Below are 21362 nucleotides of genomic sequence, written 5' to 3' on the forward strand. Positions count from 1 at the left end.
TCAGGAGTACTTAGGGAGCCTTAATGAGAGTGAGACCTTGTTGGATAAGGTGCAAAGTAAGATGACCCTGTAAAACTCATAGCAGAATAGATGGAACAAAACCAAAAGATGAAAGATATTACAGCCCTCCTAATTGTGAGGGTGTCATGGAGGGAGAAATTGAAACATCTGCAAGAGCAGTAGTTTATGACAGAACAAGAGCTAAACCTATTAATAGATATGATTTCTCAGCTGATATTCAAAAATGTTGTGTTTTTGTTACTTTCACATATCACATATTTTAAGATACAAGGAAAAAGGCATAGTAAATAGTTGAAATTTTAAATAAAAGTACTTTTCAGTTTCTAACATCAGTAGTTTTCAGTAAAAGAGAACACTTAAAAGGAATAGCTTCTGTCATTTGTTTGTTTCTTTTTCTGTGTATACCTCTCTTTTTTTTTTTTTTAATTGATGTAGATATTATTTTGGTGATGATGTTTCCCCTATCATTAACATAATGCTTCTCCAGTTTTTATTTTTACATAATTTCTGTTAAGTTCACAAATTCCTATAACCTTCAACTCTTTCATGTACGATTAATAAAAATGTCTCATATTACTTGTCCTAGTTATTATATTCTGTTGTGATATTCGGTTAGGGTGAAGACTGTTCCTGTCAACAAGGAGCAATGTACAGTATTGGTGGTGCTGTTTCCACACTTTACTCTTTTGTGTCCAGATGGAACATTTGGGGTTGTGAACACGAGAGGTTACTTTGCAAGTTGGAGAGAATACCTTTGTAAAACCGCAACAGTTTTCGATTAGTGTAAGATTTTCATTTCAGGTGACTGGAAAAGTAATGGAATAGTAAAGGTGGCTTTATCTTCCTCTTTTTTTCTCTCCCAGCAGTCCTCTACAAATCTTACCTCCCATGAAGTTCAGAACAATTTGTTTCTTTTATTAAGCCTGGCTTTCTGTACTTTGATCCCAATTACACTGTTGCATCCACTAGTTCATGCTTGTAGGTCCATGCAGATTCCTGTGAGCTTCAGTGAGACTGGAGCGCAGGACTCGCCTTGTTTCAGAGTGGGACTAACATGCTAATTTTGCAGTCTCTTCTAGTATCATATTTTAATCACTCAGTATATCGTAAACTTCTGCAGTTCTTTATGAGTGAGCTTGTAATGATATTTTGTCATAGGAAATCTCTGTAAAAAAAGAAAAAAGTCACCATTCTTAGTTTTCCTTCTTCAAGGGATTTGTAACTTTGAGAAGTGGTGAGGTTAATCTAGGCTATACCTTTAATATTAAAAATATATTCTGCTTGTTTGTTACACATTTTTGGATGTATGTTTTGTTTTCAGTTTTTTGGAGTTTTTTGTTTGCTTTGGTTCTTGTTTGTGTGGGCTTTTTAGCAAATATTCATTAATTAGTATAGTACCTGCCATTGAAGTGGAAGTTAATAATAATTTGTTGAAATGTCTCTTTCATATTGCTTGTATTGCTTGCTTATGAGGGTTTTCTTTTTACTTGGTGTTCTTAATGATGCCTGTACACTTCCAAAAATAAACAAGATTAGCACTATTTATTCTAAAACTGACATCCATTTCTGCAAATTGTTTTTAATGTGCTTTTATGGACCTCCCACGCTCAAAATCTGTCACTACTTTTTTTTTCGAAACAGTAAATAGTGTTGCTTTCGCTATCTCCACATTTGATGCCTCTCGAAACAACTACTCTTGCATTTTGCAAGTGTGTGTGTTTGTATTTACACTGTATGCACTTTTATATTAATTTAAAGTTTTTTGGTTTAAATTAGTTTTTCTAGACAATTATTTGCCCTAAGATTCTGTAACATAATCAAGTCCATGATGATTGCCTGACTGCTCAGTCTAGAATTGTTTACAGCTTGCAGGCCACTATCTGCTTTGCAAACAAATAATCTGCTCATGGCTTAGTGCTCTTGCATACTTTTCATACCTCTCTATGTGTTAATGTATGCCTCTGTAATCCCAAGACACCAGTGTTTTTCTTTTTTTACCCCTTCCTTCAGCAGTAGTTTCTTCTGGTCACGGCAGCCTGCTGTGGCACTCTGGATCAGAGACATTCTTCTGACGTTTCTTGTCAACTACCATACACTTTCAGTAATCCCATTTTGAATGGAAAGTCTTATAAAATGTTTCTGCAAGTTTCTTGCCACAGCAAACTGCTGACTATCTACAGCTGCTCAGGAGCTAATAGTCCAGGGTAGTATATTTGAGCAGATAATGGTCCTCTAGTTCCATTTATTTTCTTTGGAGATTTTTCTTGCAAGGTAGCTCTTAATTCTTTGGTTTGCTGCTTGTTGGTATCTAATTGAGGAGATTTCAAAGGCATTCATCATTTTAATTTTGAGCTGACTGCCTGTAGGCTTTTGCGCCTTTGAAAACATTTTCCTTTTCATTGAATATCCTGTTCGTTTAGCAGTAGTCCTTAACTTCACGTAGCTTATATCCAAGGGTAAATAATCTATGTAAAGGTGGTCATAATGAAATTTATACCTTTTAAAAATTTTACAGTAATCTAGAACATAGGATGGAGTGTTTTGTTTGGTTTTAAAATATATTGGTTCTTATATAGAGTTGGCATGGGAAGGGGAGATGAAAAACATATCTTTCCAACCCTAAGCATTTTGGGGACTGTATTCTAAAGGAAACTTGGGTCGAACTCTTGAGATTGTTTGAAGGAAGCTTGACATAATGTTACAGTATAGCGTAGTAACACTCAAAGCAATAGAGATCATGCTTAAATGTTTGAAAATGGAAAAAAAATCTCTTAAGGGGCATCCAACTTGGGGGATTTCCCAGGAAGTGATGGAGCAGCCCTAACAATTCTCCTTGAAGAATATCAGCTATTCTGCATTCCTAGAAGGCAGCAAGAATGCCCAGAAAAATAGGTACTATGTAGCCAGAGACCTGTAGCAGCGATAAAGTGGACAAGATTCAATTAATATTCTCTTTTCTTAAGCTCAGTCAGAAGTACACTAAAATAGTGTAACTGGCCACAGTATATAAGCACTTCATGACATTGCTAATAGCATAACCCTCCTAACAATATGAAAACATTTTATGTCACAGCTAAGCATAATTATAGAAATAATATGTAGCTGCTAAGGGAGACCTATATTTAATTGCACAAATAGGGGACAGAAAAACATGTGAATCAATAATTCCAGCAGCAAAATCTGCAAGCAAAAACAAAGCATACAGAATAAGCAGGAAAGATTTCTGGTGGAACAAGAGCAGTTTTCAGTCCTAAAGAAAAGAAGGTAAATAATGTCAGGAGCAGATGAGATTGCTTCCCACACCCTTTTTTGGTGGGGGAGATTATAAGCATTAAGAACACCCGGAGATGTCAAGGAGAAATAGGAACGAATGAAATCTACCACCGCCGTTTCTGCTTCAGAGCCCAAATAGCTTTCTCCCCGTTCACCTCAACTTCATCAACTAAGACCGTCAAGGACTGTAGCCATCTGTATTTAACCACATGGCATCAGCTCAGTGGTGTTTTGTGGTCAAAGCTAATTTAGGATAAGATGATTAGGGCCTACCTGTTTGAATATGTAGTGATAATGGCTGATAATGATTAAAAACTCTTGGCAATGAATATTGTTATTGAATGTCAGTCTAATTAAGTATTGTTATGAAGTTTGCAACTGGCCGCATCTATCAGGTTTCCAAATCTTCCCATCACAGCTGCCTTATATTATACTTCGCTGTGTAAGCAGTAACTGCTTATCAGGACAGGGACAAGTGAAGCATCTCTGTGGATTTCTCTGGTCAAAGCCTAGAATTGTTTTTGCATGGTTAAGAAGTTACAGGAATTGCAGGCTAAAGATGTGATTACCTGTTTTGAGGCAAAAAATTGTGCACAACTTCATCATAACCCTATACCAGTTGATGCATGTGTGTCTTGTGTGCGAATCTAACTAGGAATCTGTAATGTCCTTACTGTAACTTGGCACTTAGATGCATAATTTATGTTCTGTAAGCTCTGCATGGAGTCACTTGCTTGTGAGCCTTTCCGTTCCGTGATCCTAAGTCACAGCAGCTTATTACATATTATTGCTTTTCCTGTTTGCAGTACAAGCTCCAAATTCACAGATTAGGTCAAAATAAAGATAAAAAAAATCCTCTTTAATTTCTGTTTAAAATGTTGACAATCTTTGGCTATATCATCAATATGTGTGTGATCATTAACTTGTGTTTCATTCAGTCTTATGGTGAGTAACATAAAATTAGTTTCTGCTGCCTTAGATGTGATTTCACAAACGTGTGCAAAATACTGTGTAGTGTGTTAAATTTCTTCTGGAAATTTAAGGTTTTTCTTCAAGTCTCCCTTCATCAGAACTGACATTCTTCATGCTCAACCCTCATATCTTTTGTTGTCAGAAAACTTTTTTTTTTTTTTAAAGGAGAAAGAGTACAAATACTAAAGCTTTCACAGAAAGAATACCAGAGTTACTGCCTTCCTCTTCGCAAGTTCTGACTGTTGCATCTCCTTTTCTTTAAAATAACTGCAGTAAGCTGATTACCCTCCCTGTTCCCTGCCTCTTCCCCTGCACTGGAAAAGAAAGTTCTCACTACGATAGGCTTTCCAGAAATCTGAAATCCAAAGAATAAAAAGTGTTTCTGATCTCTCTTGTAAACAGGCCTCAGAGAAATATTAATTAAAATAGGTTAGAAAGCTAATATGGCATTAGTCTTGATACAGGGGGGAAATGGCTGTATAAGTACAACCTAGACTTTTCTTATGTGTCCTGTAGCTATGGCTAATTTCACCTTTTGTCTGCTGAAATCCTTCTTGTGTTTGAGTAACACATGAAAATTGTGTGAGAAATTTTTAAATAACCGATTCAAATTTGTGTTTTGTCTTCAGCTGGAGAGAAAGAATCCCTTAAAATCCAGTCTGCACAAATTGGACTGCATAGTGTAGCATCAGCTGTGTGGTCAAAAAATGGTTATCTTGAATGAAGATACCAGTAACTACATTAATGATACAAGAGAATGAGTGAGAAAAGGTTTGGCAAAATTTAGAGTTCTGATAGAACTGTAGTAAAAAGGAAAAAAAAAAAGTAGCTGACAAATGCAGATGTATTCTTCAGGTTTGTGTGGGGCCGGTGAGGATTTCTGGTTTTTGAGCCTGTTGTTGCCCTGTGATTTATATGCAGCTGTACTTCAAAAAACTATTCTTTGTACTGGAATTGTTGGTGGGTGAAGTCGTTAGCCATGAGGGAAATAGGCTGTCTTGCTGTGAATGTGATTTCTAGCATAACCGTGGGGGTACGTGAGGAACCTGAGCTGGCGGTGCTGCACTGGGCAGCTCTGTGTGCCACTGTGTGGATCTTTGCTTCTGAGTGATGCTGTTATGCTTTTGGGAGACCTCAGTGTGTGTGTGGCAATTGCATAGCGAGTTGTCCTAAATTCAGCATTGCTGTTTTCAGTATGTAACTCTAAAAGTAGCTTGTTTCTATAGTATGGTGTTGTCTGGGAGTGTTATGGCTTGAATATAACCATGTGAGACTATGGTTAAAGGAACAGAGAGATTAGTGTGACTAAACACTAGACACCCTTACAGAGGTTTCTTGTAAAATACTATATTTTTAAATACTGCTGTCAGTAATGAAGGGCTCAGTGTACAATAGTTTAACATTTAGCTTTAAATATGTATTTCTGTGCTAATGTGACTAAATGCTTGCTTGTCTTCCTATGTATCTGTACATATAGACACGTAGTATATATTTGTGTATGTATGTGTATATGTATGATTATGCAGTGGTTAAGATGTAGGATGAGGCATAGGTATGTCCAAGCAAATATACAAGTGACACTTGCAGTCTAGATTTTGTCAAAGCTGAACCAGAGCTGCACGTATAGACGCATATTTGCCCACAAAAAATATATTAAGTAAATATTTGTTGTTTTGTTATAGTACACTCAACTGTTTTTATCTCAGAGGAGAAAAAGAGGGAAAAAACCCTCACAAGCCCTCCCCCCCAAACACAAACAAGCAAACAACAACAAACAACAAAACAAACAAACAAAACCCCACAGAACATATAGTGCATGTTTGCAGTTCACCTTTGCTAGTTATTTAGAGTGTTAGTCAACTTTGTCTTCTGATTTTATTTTATTTTTTTTATTTGTAGATGGTGCAAAAGAATTGCAGTTGCCCAATCAAGATGAACAGAATGGCTTCCTTCAACAAGAAAAGAGAACATTCTTTTTTTAGGATTATGTCTACAACATGAAGCATTTAACAGTATCTGTCTTTGAGAACATTCATCTATGACCTGAAATGTCCTGATCCTGAGAAAAAAATGAGATTCCATTAATTAGGTCTGTAATTTTTAAATGCATTTTTATGACTGATCATATTTGCTTATGCACAACACGGGAACAGAATTCATAAACCAGATTATTTTGACACATATGCACATTTCTCTTTGTGCATTCAGTATACAAGATACATCATTTTAATCAAATATAAAATAATCTTTTAAATTGTCTGTATTTATTAATAAATGAAGACTTGGCAAGAAGAATTTGTCATCCATGGACAAGAGTAAAGCAGGTTCCCCCAGAATGGATGGTAATTTTGTATTGGGTAAAATCAATAACTTAAAAGTAGAGCAAGAGGAAGACAGCATTAATTGTACTCTAGAAAGTATGGATATTAAGACAGAACAAGATGATTTCAAACATGCGGACAGCAGTGATGAACAAGAAGACAAAGAAAAGAACTTCATTACCAACAACCCTGGCAAATATTTATCTACAGAAAATGAAGATGATTACGGATCTCTTTTTTCTCAGTATAGTAGTACGCTGTATGATGTAGCAATGGAAGCTGTGACACAAAGCCTCCTTTCTAGCAGAAACATAAGCTCTAGAAAAAAGTCACCTGCTTGGAACCATTTTTTTATATCTCCTAGAGATAGCACTAAAGCAATATGTATGTACTGTATGAAAGAATTTAGCAGGGGTAAAAATGAAAAGGACCTGAGTACAAGTTGTCTCATGAGACATGTGAGGAGAGCACATCCCACTGTGCTAATTCAAGAAAATGGAAGTATGCCAGGTATACCTTCCTTTTCTTCACCTACATTGTTACTGCCACCTCAGTCCACAGATGTTGGAGATCTGAGTTCTATGTTGTCCCCTATAAAACTGGTCAAGAAAATGGCTTCCAAAATACCATCTCCAGATCGAATAATTGAGGAATCTGTTTCTGTTGTTTCTTCTGAGGAAATATCGGATCTCTCAGTTTCTGAAAAGTGCAGCAAAGAAGAAGTCATGGTTGAGTCATCTCCACAGCTACCCAATAACCAGTATGATGACACTGTGGAGAATGTAGCAGAAAAAACTGTTGTCATTCCAAAGAGCACATCAGGTTCCAGAAGGAGATCTGCTGTCTGGAAACACTTTTATTTGTCACCTCTAGATAATTCTAAAGCTGTTTGTATCCACTGTATGAATGAATTCAGCAGAGGAAAAAATGGAAAAGACCTGGGAACAAGTTGTTTGATAAGACATATGTGGAGAGCCCATCGTTCCATTGTCCTGCAAGAGAATGGGGGTGGTACCAGCATACCACCTCTCTACACCACACCTCCAACTCTGTTGCCTTCTTTACTACCCTCAGATAGTGATCTGAATTCTATGTCATCCTCTCCTGGAAAACTAATGAAAGAATCAACTTCTGTTTCTTCTTCTCCAGACAGAATCTCTGAGGAAATCCATACTAATCTCTCTTCCGGAGATGCTCTAGTGGAAGACTCTATGCTGTCATCTTCTGATGATATAGGTGAAGTCTCTTTTGTTTCCTCTCCTGAGAAACAGTGTGAGGGATTAGGCCCACTGATATTTGAACCTACTGCTGTATTTCAGCAAAACAAAAGGATTATGAAAAGGCTTAAATCAGAAGTTTGGCATCACTTTTCACTGTCACCTGCAGACAGTCTAAAAGCAGTATGTAGGTACTGCAGTTGTATGATAAGTCGTGGTAAAAAAGGAGATGTGGGCACAAGCTGCTTGATGAGACATCTATATAGACGCCATCCTGATGTAATTGGAAACCAAAAGAGCTTTCTTGATGTAAGTTTGGCAAATTCTCCTTATGCCACTTTGGCTTCTGCAGAATGTTCATCCTCGAAGTTGACTGACTTGCCTACGATGGTTACACATGATAATCAACTTATATTTCCTGTTAATAGTAAGAAGACCTCAAAACTGTGGAATCACTTTTCAATTTGTTCTGCAGATTCAACGAAAGTAATATGTATGCACTGTGGACGTACAATAAGTAGGGGGAAAAAGCCAACAAATCTAGGCACAAGTTGCCTTCTAAGACATTTACAGAGGTTTCATAACAATGTTTTGAAAACTGATGTCTCGGAGACAGTATTATCCTCATCTACGGATAATCACATGCCACTGAGCACAGAATTACTAGGATCTTCAAATTTTGATGAAACCAATGACAAGTTTTGTGACTCTCACCCAGTTGCCAAAAAAATCACAAGTCTTGTAGCCGAAATGATTGCACTTGACCTTCAGCCATATTCTTTTGTAGACAACGTTGGCTTTAACAGGCTGCTTGAATACTTGCAACCTCAGTATTCTTTACCTTCTCCATCTTACTTTTCTAGGACAGCAATTCCAGATATGTATGATAATGTAAAACAAATAATTATTTCACATCTGAAAGAAGCTGAAAGTGGAGTGATCCATTTTACGTCTGGAATATGGATGAGCAACCAAACACGAGAGTATCTAACTCTGACAGCTCATTGGGTAACATTTGAGTCTTCATTTCGACCACAATGTGAGGATTACCATTGTTCAGCACTATTAAATGTCTCGCAGATTGATTGTGATTACAATGGAATCAGTATTCAAAAGCAGTTAGAGTACTGGTGGGAAACATGGATTACTTCTGTTGGCCTTCAGGTTGGGATTACTGTTACTGATAATCAGAGCATAGAGAAAACTTTAAATGAAGGTGATCATTCAAGTGTACAATGTTTTAGTCACACTGTTAATGTCATTGTAAATGAGGCTATTAAAAGCCAGAGAATGGTTCAGAATTTGCTTAGTATTGCAAGAAAGATCTGTGAACGCGTCCATCGGTCAGCAAAAGCAAAAGAGAAGTTAGCTGAGTTGCAAAAAGAGTATGAACTGCCTCAGCATCAGCTAATACAAGATGTTCCATCAAAGTGGAATACATCATTTCATATGCTTGAGCGTCTTATCGAACAGAAAAGAGCAATTGATGAGATGTCGATAGAGTGCAGCTTTCGGGAGCTCATAAGCTGTGATCAGTGGGAAGTCATGCAGTCCGTGTGTCATGCTCTTAAACCTTTCGAAGCTGCAAGTAGGGAGATGAGCACACACATGTCTACTCTCAGCCAAGTGATTCCAATGATTCATATACTCAACAGGAAAATAGAAATGCTATTTGAAGAAACAATGGGCATAGATACTATGCTGAAATCTTTGAAAGAAGCTATGGTGAGTAGACTGTCCTCCACGCTTCATGATCCAAGGTACATTTTTGCTACACTTCTGGATCCCCGGTATAAAACATCCTTATTTACAGAAGAGGAGGCTGAACAATATAAACAAGACTTAATCAGGGAGCTGGAAATAATGAGTTCTACCTCAAATGATGATAAACCTGTTTCCAATGGATGTGATATAGGTTCACCATCTACAAATTCATATGAGGAAGATAATCTTTGGTCACTCATGGGTGACATGAAGAAAACGAAAGACCTGAAAGAGAGAGCAAAGTTACCAGAGGAAATGGTGCTTTCTTACTTGGAGGAAGAAGTGCTTGAGCATAACTGTGATCCTCTAACTTACTGGAACTTTAAGAAGTCATCTTGGCCAGTGCTGTCAAAATTGGCTGTCAGGTTCTTGGGTTGCCCACCAAGCATCGTTCCTTCAGAAAGATTATTCAGTACATCCAATGAAAGCAACAACTTTAGCCAGTCAAGGTTAATGATTGAACACTTTGAAAAGCTTATCTTTTTGAAAGTCAATCTTCCTTTAATATACTTCCAGTATTGAAACTAATGAACAAACTGCTAGACTAAATCTATTGTTGCTCACTGGATATTAACTATCTAAAACTCGGATTGTTAAATTGCTCCAATAGGGGCCATGTATGACATCTAATCAGTGACTATAATTCCAAATTTTAGTTTCATTTTTTTCAGCTTTCAATATGTCTACATGTGCCTTATTCATAGTACTTCAGGCCAGATATTGTATATATGTTTTTTAAAAGTTCTTACTAGAGGTAGCCTGTCTTGTCAAATTATACAAAATTATGTAGGTTTTAATCCATAATTGTAAATGAACTTTAAAAAAGCTGAGTCATTTGTTTTAATAGAATGGCAAAAAAAAGATGTAAACAGTTCTATTCGGTAGTTTTTTATTCAATTATTATGTAAAAACCATAAACCAGGTACTGTATTTTAGTTGAACATTGCTTTAATTGCAACAAAACAGCTTTTGTAGTTGTTAAAGCTGTACATGAAAGGTGGGGTTCAAACTGTCTTTTTGTCATGTGTGTTTTGGTTTTTTTTTTTATCTGCAAGCCCTAAAGTACTTAAAGGATTAAGAAGAGTTATTGAAGCAGATGTGTTTACAGGAGACTATTGACTTTGTATCTGAAAATGAATCTTAAATTTGGAATGATATGGAATGTCAGTTATACAGCAATCGGTAGTAAAACTTCCCATTCTAGATTCTCTTGTTCAGGTTTTACATTTTAACTGAACTACAGAAATATTCTGGGTATTTATAAAAGCTCTTTGGAAGTCTTATCAAAGTTTGTGAATTAATGCTGCTTATTTAATGCTGTGTACAAAAAAAGGCAAGAAATTTACCATGAAGACTCAAATGTCATTCTGAAGCCTTTTCTAATCTTTAGTGCATTGAAGCTATAAGGTTCCCTATTGTAAAAATTGAGCTCTTACTCCTAACGTAATTTTGGTTGTGTAGAACAGCCTGTCTTAAAGCTCCTAGTACAGAAATACCTGATCTTCTGATTTTCTGTCATAGCCTTATGGATATGGTGCACTGCTTAGAATTTTATGTAGTAGGGTTGATTCTTGACTGTTGGTATCCATCAGGAAAATGGGATATAGAGCCCTCAACACTTCAAATAAGATTAAAATCCTGGCTATTTTTTTTATTATTATTTGAAAGGAACATTCTCCATGGTTTTTTTTAACTCTAGAAAGAATAATTTTCTCATTTCAGTTTTCATTGCATATTTTTGGGAAACAAGTCATCATTTGTCTATGACCTTTTAGAAAAGTTGTAGCTTTGTTAAAATACTGTACCTATGCCTAATCTAATTTTGCATTTACTATGTTTTAGTGTATTTATAAATGGTGAACTCAAGTTTCTGAAATTAAACATTTTATTTGCAATTTTCTAGTGGTAGTCAACACTGCCTTTTATTTTCAGATGGATTTAATTAATACAATTGCAATTATACCACAGAACACGCTATGTGAAAAGATTGGTTTTCCATTTAGCTCTTTGGACTTCAGCCTGGATTCTAGTTCTTTTCATTTCACTCCAGGTCTTCAGCCTCAGGAAAATGTGTTCAATTCTTTCTCAGGTGGCTTTGGTTTCCACATGACATTTCTCTAAATATTTTATGGTATCAGGTATTTCGACTGTTATTTCATCAGCTATGTTTGCACCTGTACTATTTAAGTAAATTATTATGGAGTGTACTTGGGAAGAACTAACACTGCATTTTGACTCCAGTATTTTAAAAGGCAACTTTTAATACTATCAACAGTCAGCATGTCTTTGTTCTTCTAGGGTTAAATGAGAACAGCACGTATTTTTTTTCCGCAGTAACAAAACAATTTGTTCTAGTTTATATATAGTTCAAACTAAGTGAGTTTGAAGCAGCTTGTTGGGAAACATGTTTAAATGGTTACTGGTTAATTATTATCTTCATTCTTTTCCTTCCATTTTAACTGTGAATATAACCTTGATGTTTGTAAAGATGTTTAATCTCTCCAGTAGAAAAGGGATGGAAAAATCTTTTTTTTTCCTCTAACAAGTGATAAAATTTTCATTCAAGGCTTGAATATAAATATGGCCTTAGGTTTAAAGCGTTGTAGAGCCACATCATAGCAGCAGTGCTGGCAGTGAAGTAGCTTCCCTGAAAATCCCAGTTCTCTGGAAACCAGCGTGGTGGCTGAAGGCCTTTGCTGTAGCTCCTGTGTGGCTTTCATGTGGAAAGCTGAAGAGCTGGCATTTTGTAGCCCCTGATTTGCATCTTTTTCATAGGGATACTTAATTGTATAGTTGTGCTTTTTTTTTTTTTTTTTTTTTTTTTGAAAGGCCTAGTTCTTAAGACCACACTAGTTCAGTATCGGCTTGGCAAAGAATTAATAATTACATTCAAATTTTTGTGAAGATAATATCCAGGCCCAAAAGGCCTTAAAATCAAACCATGTAATTCTTAAAAAATCAAATAAAAATAGGAAAGACTGAGAGCCCAAAGCTGCAATTTTTCAGATGTAAGCCTTGATCCTTCTATAGGAGTTACGGGAGCATCTCCACCTTCAGTTCAGGCACTGCCACCGTTGAGAAGAGAATGACTTCAAAAGGGCCGAAAGCTTTCACTGAAGTATTGAGGTAAGTTATTGAGTGGGTGTGTTTTGTGTTGGGTTTACTGTATTATTTTTAATATAAATTCTTAGTGATTGCTAAAAGGTTTTTTTCCCTTTTTCCCCTTCTAATATTTGTATTGTATAGAAACTCAGTATTTTTACGTTACTCTCTCTGACTGAGCTCTATTAACAGAGGGAGCTTTTATCAAGCTGAGTTTGTGCTGGAATGATCCCTCCAGCAGCAGACAGTTCCCTAATGCATAATGATACGGTGAACCTGCAACAGTGATATTTATTTTATTTAAACAGTTAATTTCAGTACATTAGCAACTTTAGAAATAAATTTAGTAAGCAGCTTTTTTCTCTTAGCTAAAAAGTAAAATGTAGCTTTGTACTAAACATGATACTTCGTGTCATCGTTAAGAATCTTTGGCGTTTGCTTAAGAGTAGGCAGGTGTAACAGTTACACGCTGTAGCAAGAAATATTTTGTAGTAGATCTGTATACTGCTCCAGAAGCCTGTGATAAAGCTCCCGCCACGTTGCCCCTTTCCATTTGGCCTCTTTCCCTACCCACCAAGTGAAAGTGAAGGTTAAACCTGTTTGACTACAGAATTTGGCTGGTGAGTGTTTACTAGGAATACTCATAGCTTCTCCTTGCTCCCCAAGAGCAGCTTCTGAATTTACAAAGAACCAAAATCTCAATCTAGAACAGTTTAAATTCTAGCATAAGGATGTGATGGATTAAATGTAGCTATAGATGACAAGCTCTAAGTAGATGTTTACAGTTGTTGAGAGATCTGTCCCTTAAAGTCTCATTTTTTTCCACCACTGTACAGAGCTGACCATAACAAACTTGCATCTAGGTATCTCCAAACACAGGAAAAACAAACATATAATTAGCAAATAACACTTTCTAATTACACATTATTTAGATTTTTATAAACTAAGTATTTTAGTCATTCCACAAATATATTCATCTTTTTATTCTTTACCTTCTTGGTTTCCTTGCAAAACTGACCCAAAGCTGCTTCATTTCATAAAATGAACATGCCAACCAGAAATAGTAACCGTAGCGATGTCCCCAGCTCAGGTATCAACTTGGCTTCCAACGCCAACTGCTTAAGCAGTTCCTTGGAGTTTTTTGGTGTTTTTTATTGGTTGTGGTTGTGTGTTTGTTTGGGTTGGTTTGTTTTTTCTTTCTTGTATGAACCAATTCCTTTTTCCAATTTCTTGATTTTTAAATTGGCAGTTGAAAAGATGGACTCCCATTTCAGACAGCATTGTTACCTTACACTTGACATAACTGGACACAAATCAAGCCTTAGTATGGAACCAAGGGCAGTTGCAGCTGAAATAAAGCAGAATTGGTGAAAGACTGCCTGCAAGAGTAAGATGTAGAACTGCAGAAGAAACACTGGCCGTCCTCGCTATCATAAACAAAGGACTAAAATGAACAGTCCAAAGTAGTTGTAGTTGCTTCTGTTGATCCAAAGGGCTGATATAAAATAGTTGCATACAAAATGGATCAATTACATTTAGGAATTATATTTAAATCAGTAAGGAAGATCTTCACAGAGGTATTGTCATTTAACTTCAGGAATTTTTGCAAAAGCCCTTTTTAGTTTTCTGTGTCACTCGTTAAGCAGATAGCTGTATGTTTCATGTAAGACGTAGCTGAGACTCGTTGTGTAACCAGCTACCCGAGAAGGCTGTGGCTAAACAGTCTTGCTGACATCGGTCATAAACTCAACTTGTGGTTTTCTTCATTTCTTGCAAATAGAAAGTGAAGTCATTTGTACAGGAAAGATTCTTTGAACACTGGGTTACAAGGAAGGCTCTCGTGGCAGGGGGAAGGGAGTATTTAAGAATGAGCACAGGTAATAAAATGAGGAAAGCAGCGCTAGACTTCTGTATAATTTCTGCTATGAATGAAAAAGTGCTCTTGGATGCAAGGGAAACGCACACTCCTGCATTGAAACTGAGATACAGCAAATAAGTGTTTAAATCTTGTATCACCTTTCAAGCTCCTTAGCGTTATAGAAAGAACTAGAAGTATTCGGGAAGACAGGAATGGTCTCAGAACAGTTGTAGCTGCAGTAGGAGAGACAGCACAATCTCAAATCTTGTTCACCTGAATGTGTAACCTGTCTCACAAAGGGGATGTGTGAAATGGGTAGAGAGTGACAAAAAGGGGTGTGATCAATGTTTCAAAATGTGTCATGCAGTTGTATTGAGGTTGTGTTTGGTGGCTGAAGTGAAATGGACAACAAAAGGAAGAAGCTGAGGCTCATTTTCTCAGTGTTAACAGATACATTTTTATGTTGGATCTAGTACAACCATTTTCCAGATTCCCTCACCCCAAATTTGCTCTTGACAGAGAATCATAGAATACCAGGTTCAAAGGGACCACAAGGATCATCTGGTCCAACCTCTCCTGGCAAAAGCACTGTCTAGACAAGATGGCCCGGCACCCTGTCCAGCTGAATCTTAAAAGTGTCCAATGTCGGGGAATCCACCACTTCCCTGGGGATATTATTCCAATGGCTGATTGTTCTCATAGTGAAAAATTTCCCTCCTGTCCAATCAGAATCTCCTCAGCAGTAACTTGTACCCATTGCCCCTGTCTTTTCTATGTGACTCCTTGTAAAAAGGGAGTCTCCTTCTTTGTAGCTACCCATTAAATACTGGAACACCGTAATGAGGTTTCTGCTAAGCTGCTTTTCTCAAGGCTGAACAAACCCAGTTCTCTCAGTGTAACAAGTACTTCAGGCAGGTATAAGGTAAACATGATCTGGTATTTTTTTCCCAGCTCTGAACACTCTACTACTTAGAGACTTTGTGAAGTGGAATCTGTTCCTTGACCTTTGATTCTTTTAGTTCTTGATGGGAGAGTGACCTGTTTAACCCTGTTTTGAAGCACCTTGTACTTTCAGCATCCAAAAATGTCCTCTGTCAGTGAGTTCCACAACTTTTTTCATGCAATTACTTCATTCAGTTTTATAACACAGGGTATCCTAAATCTCAGGCTGTACAACAGTGATTATTCATAATCTCTGAGCGAAATGACAGAGTTACGTGTTTGTGTTCAAATCATTTGTTAGCCTTGCTCTTTATAGGAACAAATGTTGCCTGTAAGAAATTCAGTCGAACTTCAAAAGGCAATGCATGATGCTATGAAACATTTAACAAGACATCCTGAAATAATTCTCATTCTACAGCAGCATTATACATGTTAAATGCCTTTCATTTACAATTCCATTCTGTGTGAAAATGTCATAGATGTAACATAATTGATAGATGGACTGTACTATATGTCTTTTGCTTTATTCAGGTTAATTCAACCCTCAATTATTTGAATACATTCACCTTATTTCTCCTTTTATTAAGCTGTACTCTAGAGTTCTTTGTAATCAGTCAAGACAAAAGTAATTTTTCTTTTAAGAACTTCAGTAGTCATTAAAGTAATAAATTGTTTAAGTCCCTTCAAAAATTTCCACCAAGTAAGTTTTCAGAGTGTCTCTCTTCCCTGCACCATTCATACAGGAACTTGAGGCTCCCCTCTACGCCCCCCAAATGCAGAAGAATTTGTAATACCTCAGGAGTTTTGTTTTAGAATGCGTGAGAGACTTCCTTAATGCCCTCTTCTAGGGGAATTTATCTATACTAAAAGAAAAATAAGTTCTGTTTCTTATGGAGCTAAAGAAAGACAACACAGGACTTGGCAATGAGAAGACTGACTTAAGAAAAAGGAGAGATGGCTTTAGTTTCTATTCTAAGGATTGCTTGTTTATTAAAAGCAGCCTTTGGAGAAAAACTGCAGTAATCTTCATTCCAGTTTGACAACTGCCCCTTCTTCTTCTGAGTGTGGGCTACTGTAGTACTCATGGCCTGTGTTGGAAGGGTTATGTGTGCTGTCACACAAGTCATGCAACCACTGCTGCTATGGTGCTGCCTGCACTGCATGGTCATGATCAAGCTGTTGTCCACAAACCCAAACAGGTTGCAGATCTTAAAACTAAGCACTTGCCAAGAACCACATATGCAGAGCAAGTTGCACCATGACCTAAATAAACTGCAGCCACTGTTCAAATCTGCAATCCTCTATCTCTTTCCTGCCTCCTTGTATGCAATTTTACCTTTGTCTACTCAAATACACTAAACAGGCCAGTTTGAGCTGATAGCTTCTATTGTACTCAGCCGTGAGCAGTACACACCACTACTGCAGCCGAACTCCATCACTGGTGTAAGCCCAAGAGGTAGCATCTAGATACCAGAAGCAAAGTCCAGAAGGACCCAGTCAGCTCAGTGTGTTTGACATTCAGCAAGACCAAACTTTTTCAGATGCCTAATGTCCACATGTTCTGTGCTGCTTTAGGCATTAGCTTGAAATGCCCATGTTACAAGCATAATAGTCCTAGGTTCTCTCTGTAGTTCGTAGAAGCAAGTTTCTTCAGCAGGATTCTGACAACCAGAGATTTGGAAAGCTGGAATAACTATACACTGAATTTCAGCTGTGCAGACATTTGTCTACACTTGGGCAGGATACATTTTAGTTGTGGATTACAGTGTGGGAGAGTTACATTAAGTCAATTATTAGGCTTAACATCAGGGCCTACATCCTTACTGAAAAGTTCTGTGTTGTTCCAGTTTCTCATATATTTGCACATGTACTTCCTTCTGTCTCATGTGAATTGTTTTGATGTTCAAATTGGCTCTGGAGGAAGCTGAGTTTTCTTCCAAAGACAAGTCAAATAGATAATACTTGAGTGATTTCAATTTCAAGAGCAGCCAGAAACTGGACCAACAAGTTCTGCATGTTGCCTTTGCCAGATCTGCTCAGCGTGAGGAAGCCTGAGCAACAGCCACCCACAGGGGAGCAGGCTCCACCCCACCAGAGCAGTTGCCCTGATACATAATCTAGAGGATAAAGAGAAAACATGGTTCTAAAAACTGAAGTGTAGAGAAGGTAGTTCCTGAATGAAGCACACTTCTGAGTTAAAAAAGCCAAAACATAACACTTTATTCAACAATTTTTTTTCCACTTGAGTTTTCAGTCAGTGAGGAAGAGTTTTCTGCCCATGATTATTTAAGCAGTTCTGATTTCTTACACTAATGGAGCTCCTGTCATATTACAACTGGTCCTAACCATTAACTTGTTCCACTCAGCAATCTAGGCAGACACCCTTAACAAAAACATCTAATGAAGAGACTACAGAGCATGCAATCTTATTCTAGTTTATAGAATGCAACACATAGCACATAAGATTATTCCTTTCTGAAGGGACTACTTAACAGAAGAAAAAAAAAAAGGAAAACAGCACCTATATTCTTAAAGCATATTCAAGTGAATATTTTCATTGGTAAATTTTTGCACTGCAAATTAAGATAATATCGTTGCAGCAGAAGAGGGAAACATTGGTTTTAAAATTATTTTTCCCGTGAAATCCAAGTTGCTGCTTATTCATGAACGGTTGGAATAAAGATAACCATCCTTTAATACTCGAATCTGTTATGAGACAGTGCTTGTCAAGAGGTTCAACTGCTTTTGAAGTGAATCTTTCACTTTAATTAGCTTGGTAGCCTACAGGGCACAATTAGGTATTGTGATGAAGCTACAATGAATATGGCTTTCCTATGTTGATAACATCATTAAGTTTCACACAGGTAATCTGACAACTGATGGGGTTACAATCCTGCAGATACATCAAGTAATACATTTTTGCACACACAGATTACATATCAAATTATTGCCACAGCACAAACCTGTTCCATTATGTATTTTATACAGGTCAATTAGGACATACCTGTGCTACATTATGAAACAGCTACCCAAACCAAGTCGACAGGTTTTACTTAATACCACTAAACTAGTAGGTAGCCTCTCTCAAATGTATCTAACAATACAACTCAGTATTTGAGTACGTACTGACTAGGAATGCATTGTAATATTTATGTAAGAAACAGGACGGAGCTAAATACCAATCGGTACAAAGATTTTCTGTGCCTTTCCACAGAAGCTGAATTGCAGTGCTGGAATGACAATTTGCTGCTGTCTTAAATTATTCAGTCATCAGCAAAATTACATCAAAAGACTTACTTAAAATTCACAGTCGAGATGATACAGGAAGTTTTTCCAACAGTACTAATTTTGGTTTCAAGTTTAAAGTAAAAGGAGGTAGCGCAGTAAGGTTCAACCCAATTTTACTGATGCCAGGTATATTTGCCAGTGGCCTGTGGGTTGTCTTGTAATGTGATATTTGAAGAGGGTTTGTTTCCATCAGTATGTGTGTATAAGAAAACATCAACTGGTCTCCTGGTTTAACATCTTCTCTTTTGTCATACCTGTAGAGAATAAAGAAGGCTTATTTACTTTCCTCTCTTTACATATTGAACATCTCCATTATCACAAGGGCATGTAGCATCCGAGATGAAAGACGAAAGGAACTGTAACATTCTCAGTTATAGCTCTTGATCAAATTAACTAGTACTGGAGGAGGAAAGACTATTTTTGAAGAGTTTAGAGAGCCAGTCATTCTATACAAGTCCTTCTGCTGCTATTATGAAATAAATCAGGAATCCTAGAAAATTCCTCACTAATCCTCTATTTGAGTTCTGTGGAGAAAGGACACCAAAGACTGTAGAAAAGTGAACTAGTTTTTCAGTTTTACTCTAAAAAAGTTGCAGTTTCAATAAGTGTGGGCATTTGTGGAATTTTTGTTTGTTGGGTTTTTTTGTATGTGTTTTTTGGGGGGGAGGTGTTTTTGTGGTTTGTGTGTGGTGGTGGTGGTTTTCCCCCCCCACGTACATTTTTTTTTTTTTTAATTAAAAAAAAAAAAAAGGCACCTTAGCAGAAACCTTTATCTTCCTGTAGTTGTACATTAAAGTAGGAGCCTCAGAGAATAGTGGGGAGAAGACTTCCTTAAACACTGTAGAAAAGAAAGAACAGCCTGGCAATTATAGTAATAACTTGGCACTTGTTATTTCTGGGTTCATTTCCCTGATCTACTACATGTTTGGGCAGGCCACTTTGGGTCAACTTTTATAAAACTGTTAAGGTACCCAAATATATCTAAATTATATATTTTTAAAAAATATGTAAAAAGTAACTAGTGAGTTCTAAAACTATTTAACATGTACACTTACAGTTATTTCTCAAAAGCAGTTAGATTGTCTAGCTGTAGAAAGAATTTACAGGATGAGAAAACAGGTGACTTAAACATTCGGCAGGGATGTGAAGGATCGATGTTCAGCCACTCTCAGTCTGACCTAAGCCCAGAACCCAAGTTTGTTATCTCACAGAGCTGTATGAACCTCTCCAATTTTCTAGAAATTGAGAGACATCTCCCTCACTGTCTCCTGAAGACACTGTTCTACTTCACAACAGTTATTCGTTCACTGAAGAGAGTCATGTGGAATTTATAGCCTAAGGGTTATGATGCTTATATTGGACATGGCAGCCTGACCTAGTCCTAAATGCAAACACTTCAGAGGGAAAGAATAAGTCCACCCCAAAACACTCTGTAGACACCTGTTTAGTGTACTTCCAAAAGTGGGAGACCTGGACTCGGATCTTTGTTCTATATTCCAGAAAAACGTACTACACTAATGCTGACTAACAGTCCAGAAGACAGAGGTTAAGACAGATGTTACATACCTTTAGTTTGATTACAAGACAGCCTTGGGCACCTAACTGTACAAGGGTGTCCATGCCCTGTGACCAAAGTGAAGAGCAGTGCCCAGTTCTTCACCATTTCTGTTGCCCTTTTCTGTGACCTGTCATCTATCAACATTTGGAGCTCCTATTCTTAGGCACCTGATTTAGGCCACACATTTCACAAGCAACTCAGGGCTGTGGCTTTTCATACAGGCAGGGACCCTGGTATGGAAGTGGTACAATTGCCTACAAACCCTACATACTCTTAAATGCACCTCAGAGTAAATCCAGGCTGCATCTTTTGCCACATGTATCTTTGCAGACCTGGCCTCTCATCTGCCTGAGTTCTCTGTGGAAAAACTAGAAACAATAATATCAATGTCTATTTTTACAATGTTCTCTGACCTAGCAGTCATTAACATTTGTTAAACTAAAATTTTGGCAGCCTAGAACAGACCCCAGGCTGATAGAATCCAGAGGTGTCAAATACATCATGTATTGCAGAATTAGACTTTGCATACTAGGTGCTTTCTTATTCTTAAAAAAAAAAAAAAAAAAAAAAAAAAAAATTGCACACTAATGTAATCTGCTATTTCCAAAAAGATCACAATACCACTCAGGATGGTACGTGCATCCCAGCTGGCAGAAGGAAGGGCATGCTTCATAACAACTTTACCAGCTACTGATTTTGCATTTTCTTCATCAGCAAATAAAGGGCCTTTCATCTGGGCTGCAAGCATTTCTGAATTTTATTATTTTTAAATACTTTAAACTTACACAGCATATTTATTCCTGGTTCAAAGAGACTGTGCTAATTGAAGACAAGATTGTAACACCTGTCCTGTGTAAGAATCTGCAAACTTCTTTCAATCACCCTTTGAAGAAAAATAATGGATCACTTGCATTTCTCTTTAGGCAAATAGATCTAATCTAAGCACACCACTGCAAGCTGTTAGCTTTAAGACACTTTTAATAATGGATTGTAGTTATCCTGATGAATCATCAGCCTTCACAGCCGCTCTATCCATAAATCTGTTT

At 37.1% G+C, this 21362-nt stretch overlaps 2 protein-coding genes across 5 annotated transcripts in view; one reads left to right on the forward strand and one right to left on the reverse strand.

Moving 5' to 3' along the window:
• Positions 1 to 11374, forward strand: part of ZBED4 (zinc finger BED-type containing 4) — a 29051-nt gene extending 17677 nt beyond the window's left edge. For both annotated transcript variants that reach the window (XM_065656882.1, XM_065656891.1), the window contains one exon: positions 6166 to 11374. In XM_065656882.1, the coding sequence (XP_065512954.1) occupies positions 6572 to 10090 (3519 nt within the window). In that variant the 5' untranslated portion in view covers positions 6166 to 6571 and the 3' untranslated portion in view covers positions 10091 to 11374. The remainder of the gene's footprint in view (positions 1 to 6165) is intronic.
• Positions 952 to 21362, reverse strand: part of ALG12 (ALG12 alpha-1,6-mannosyltransferase) — a 33227-nt gene continuing 12816 nt past the window's right edge. For 2 of the 3 annotated variants that reach the window (XM_065656901.1, XM_065656914.1), the window contains one exon: positions 17680 to 19012. In XM_065656901.1, coding sequence (XP_065512973.1) covers positions 18775 to 19012 — 238 coding nt within the window. In that variant the 3' untranslated portion in view covers positions 17680 to 18774. Of the gene's footprint in view, positions 1187 to 17679; positions 19013 to 21362 lie in introns of those variants that run through there. The other variant, XM_065656908.1, reaches the window with a different exon arrangement.

Source organism: Caloenas nicobarica, chromosome 1 (assembly GCF_036013445.1).
Source record: "Caloenas nicobarica isolate bCalNic1 chromosome 1, bCalNic1.hap1, whole genome shotgun sequence".
In the NCBI taxonomy this organism is placed as follows: domain Eukaryota; kingdom Metazoa; phylum Chordata; class Aves; order Columbiformes; family Columbidae; genus Caloenas; species Caloenas nicobarica.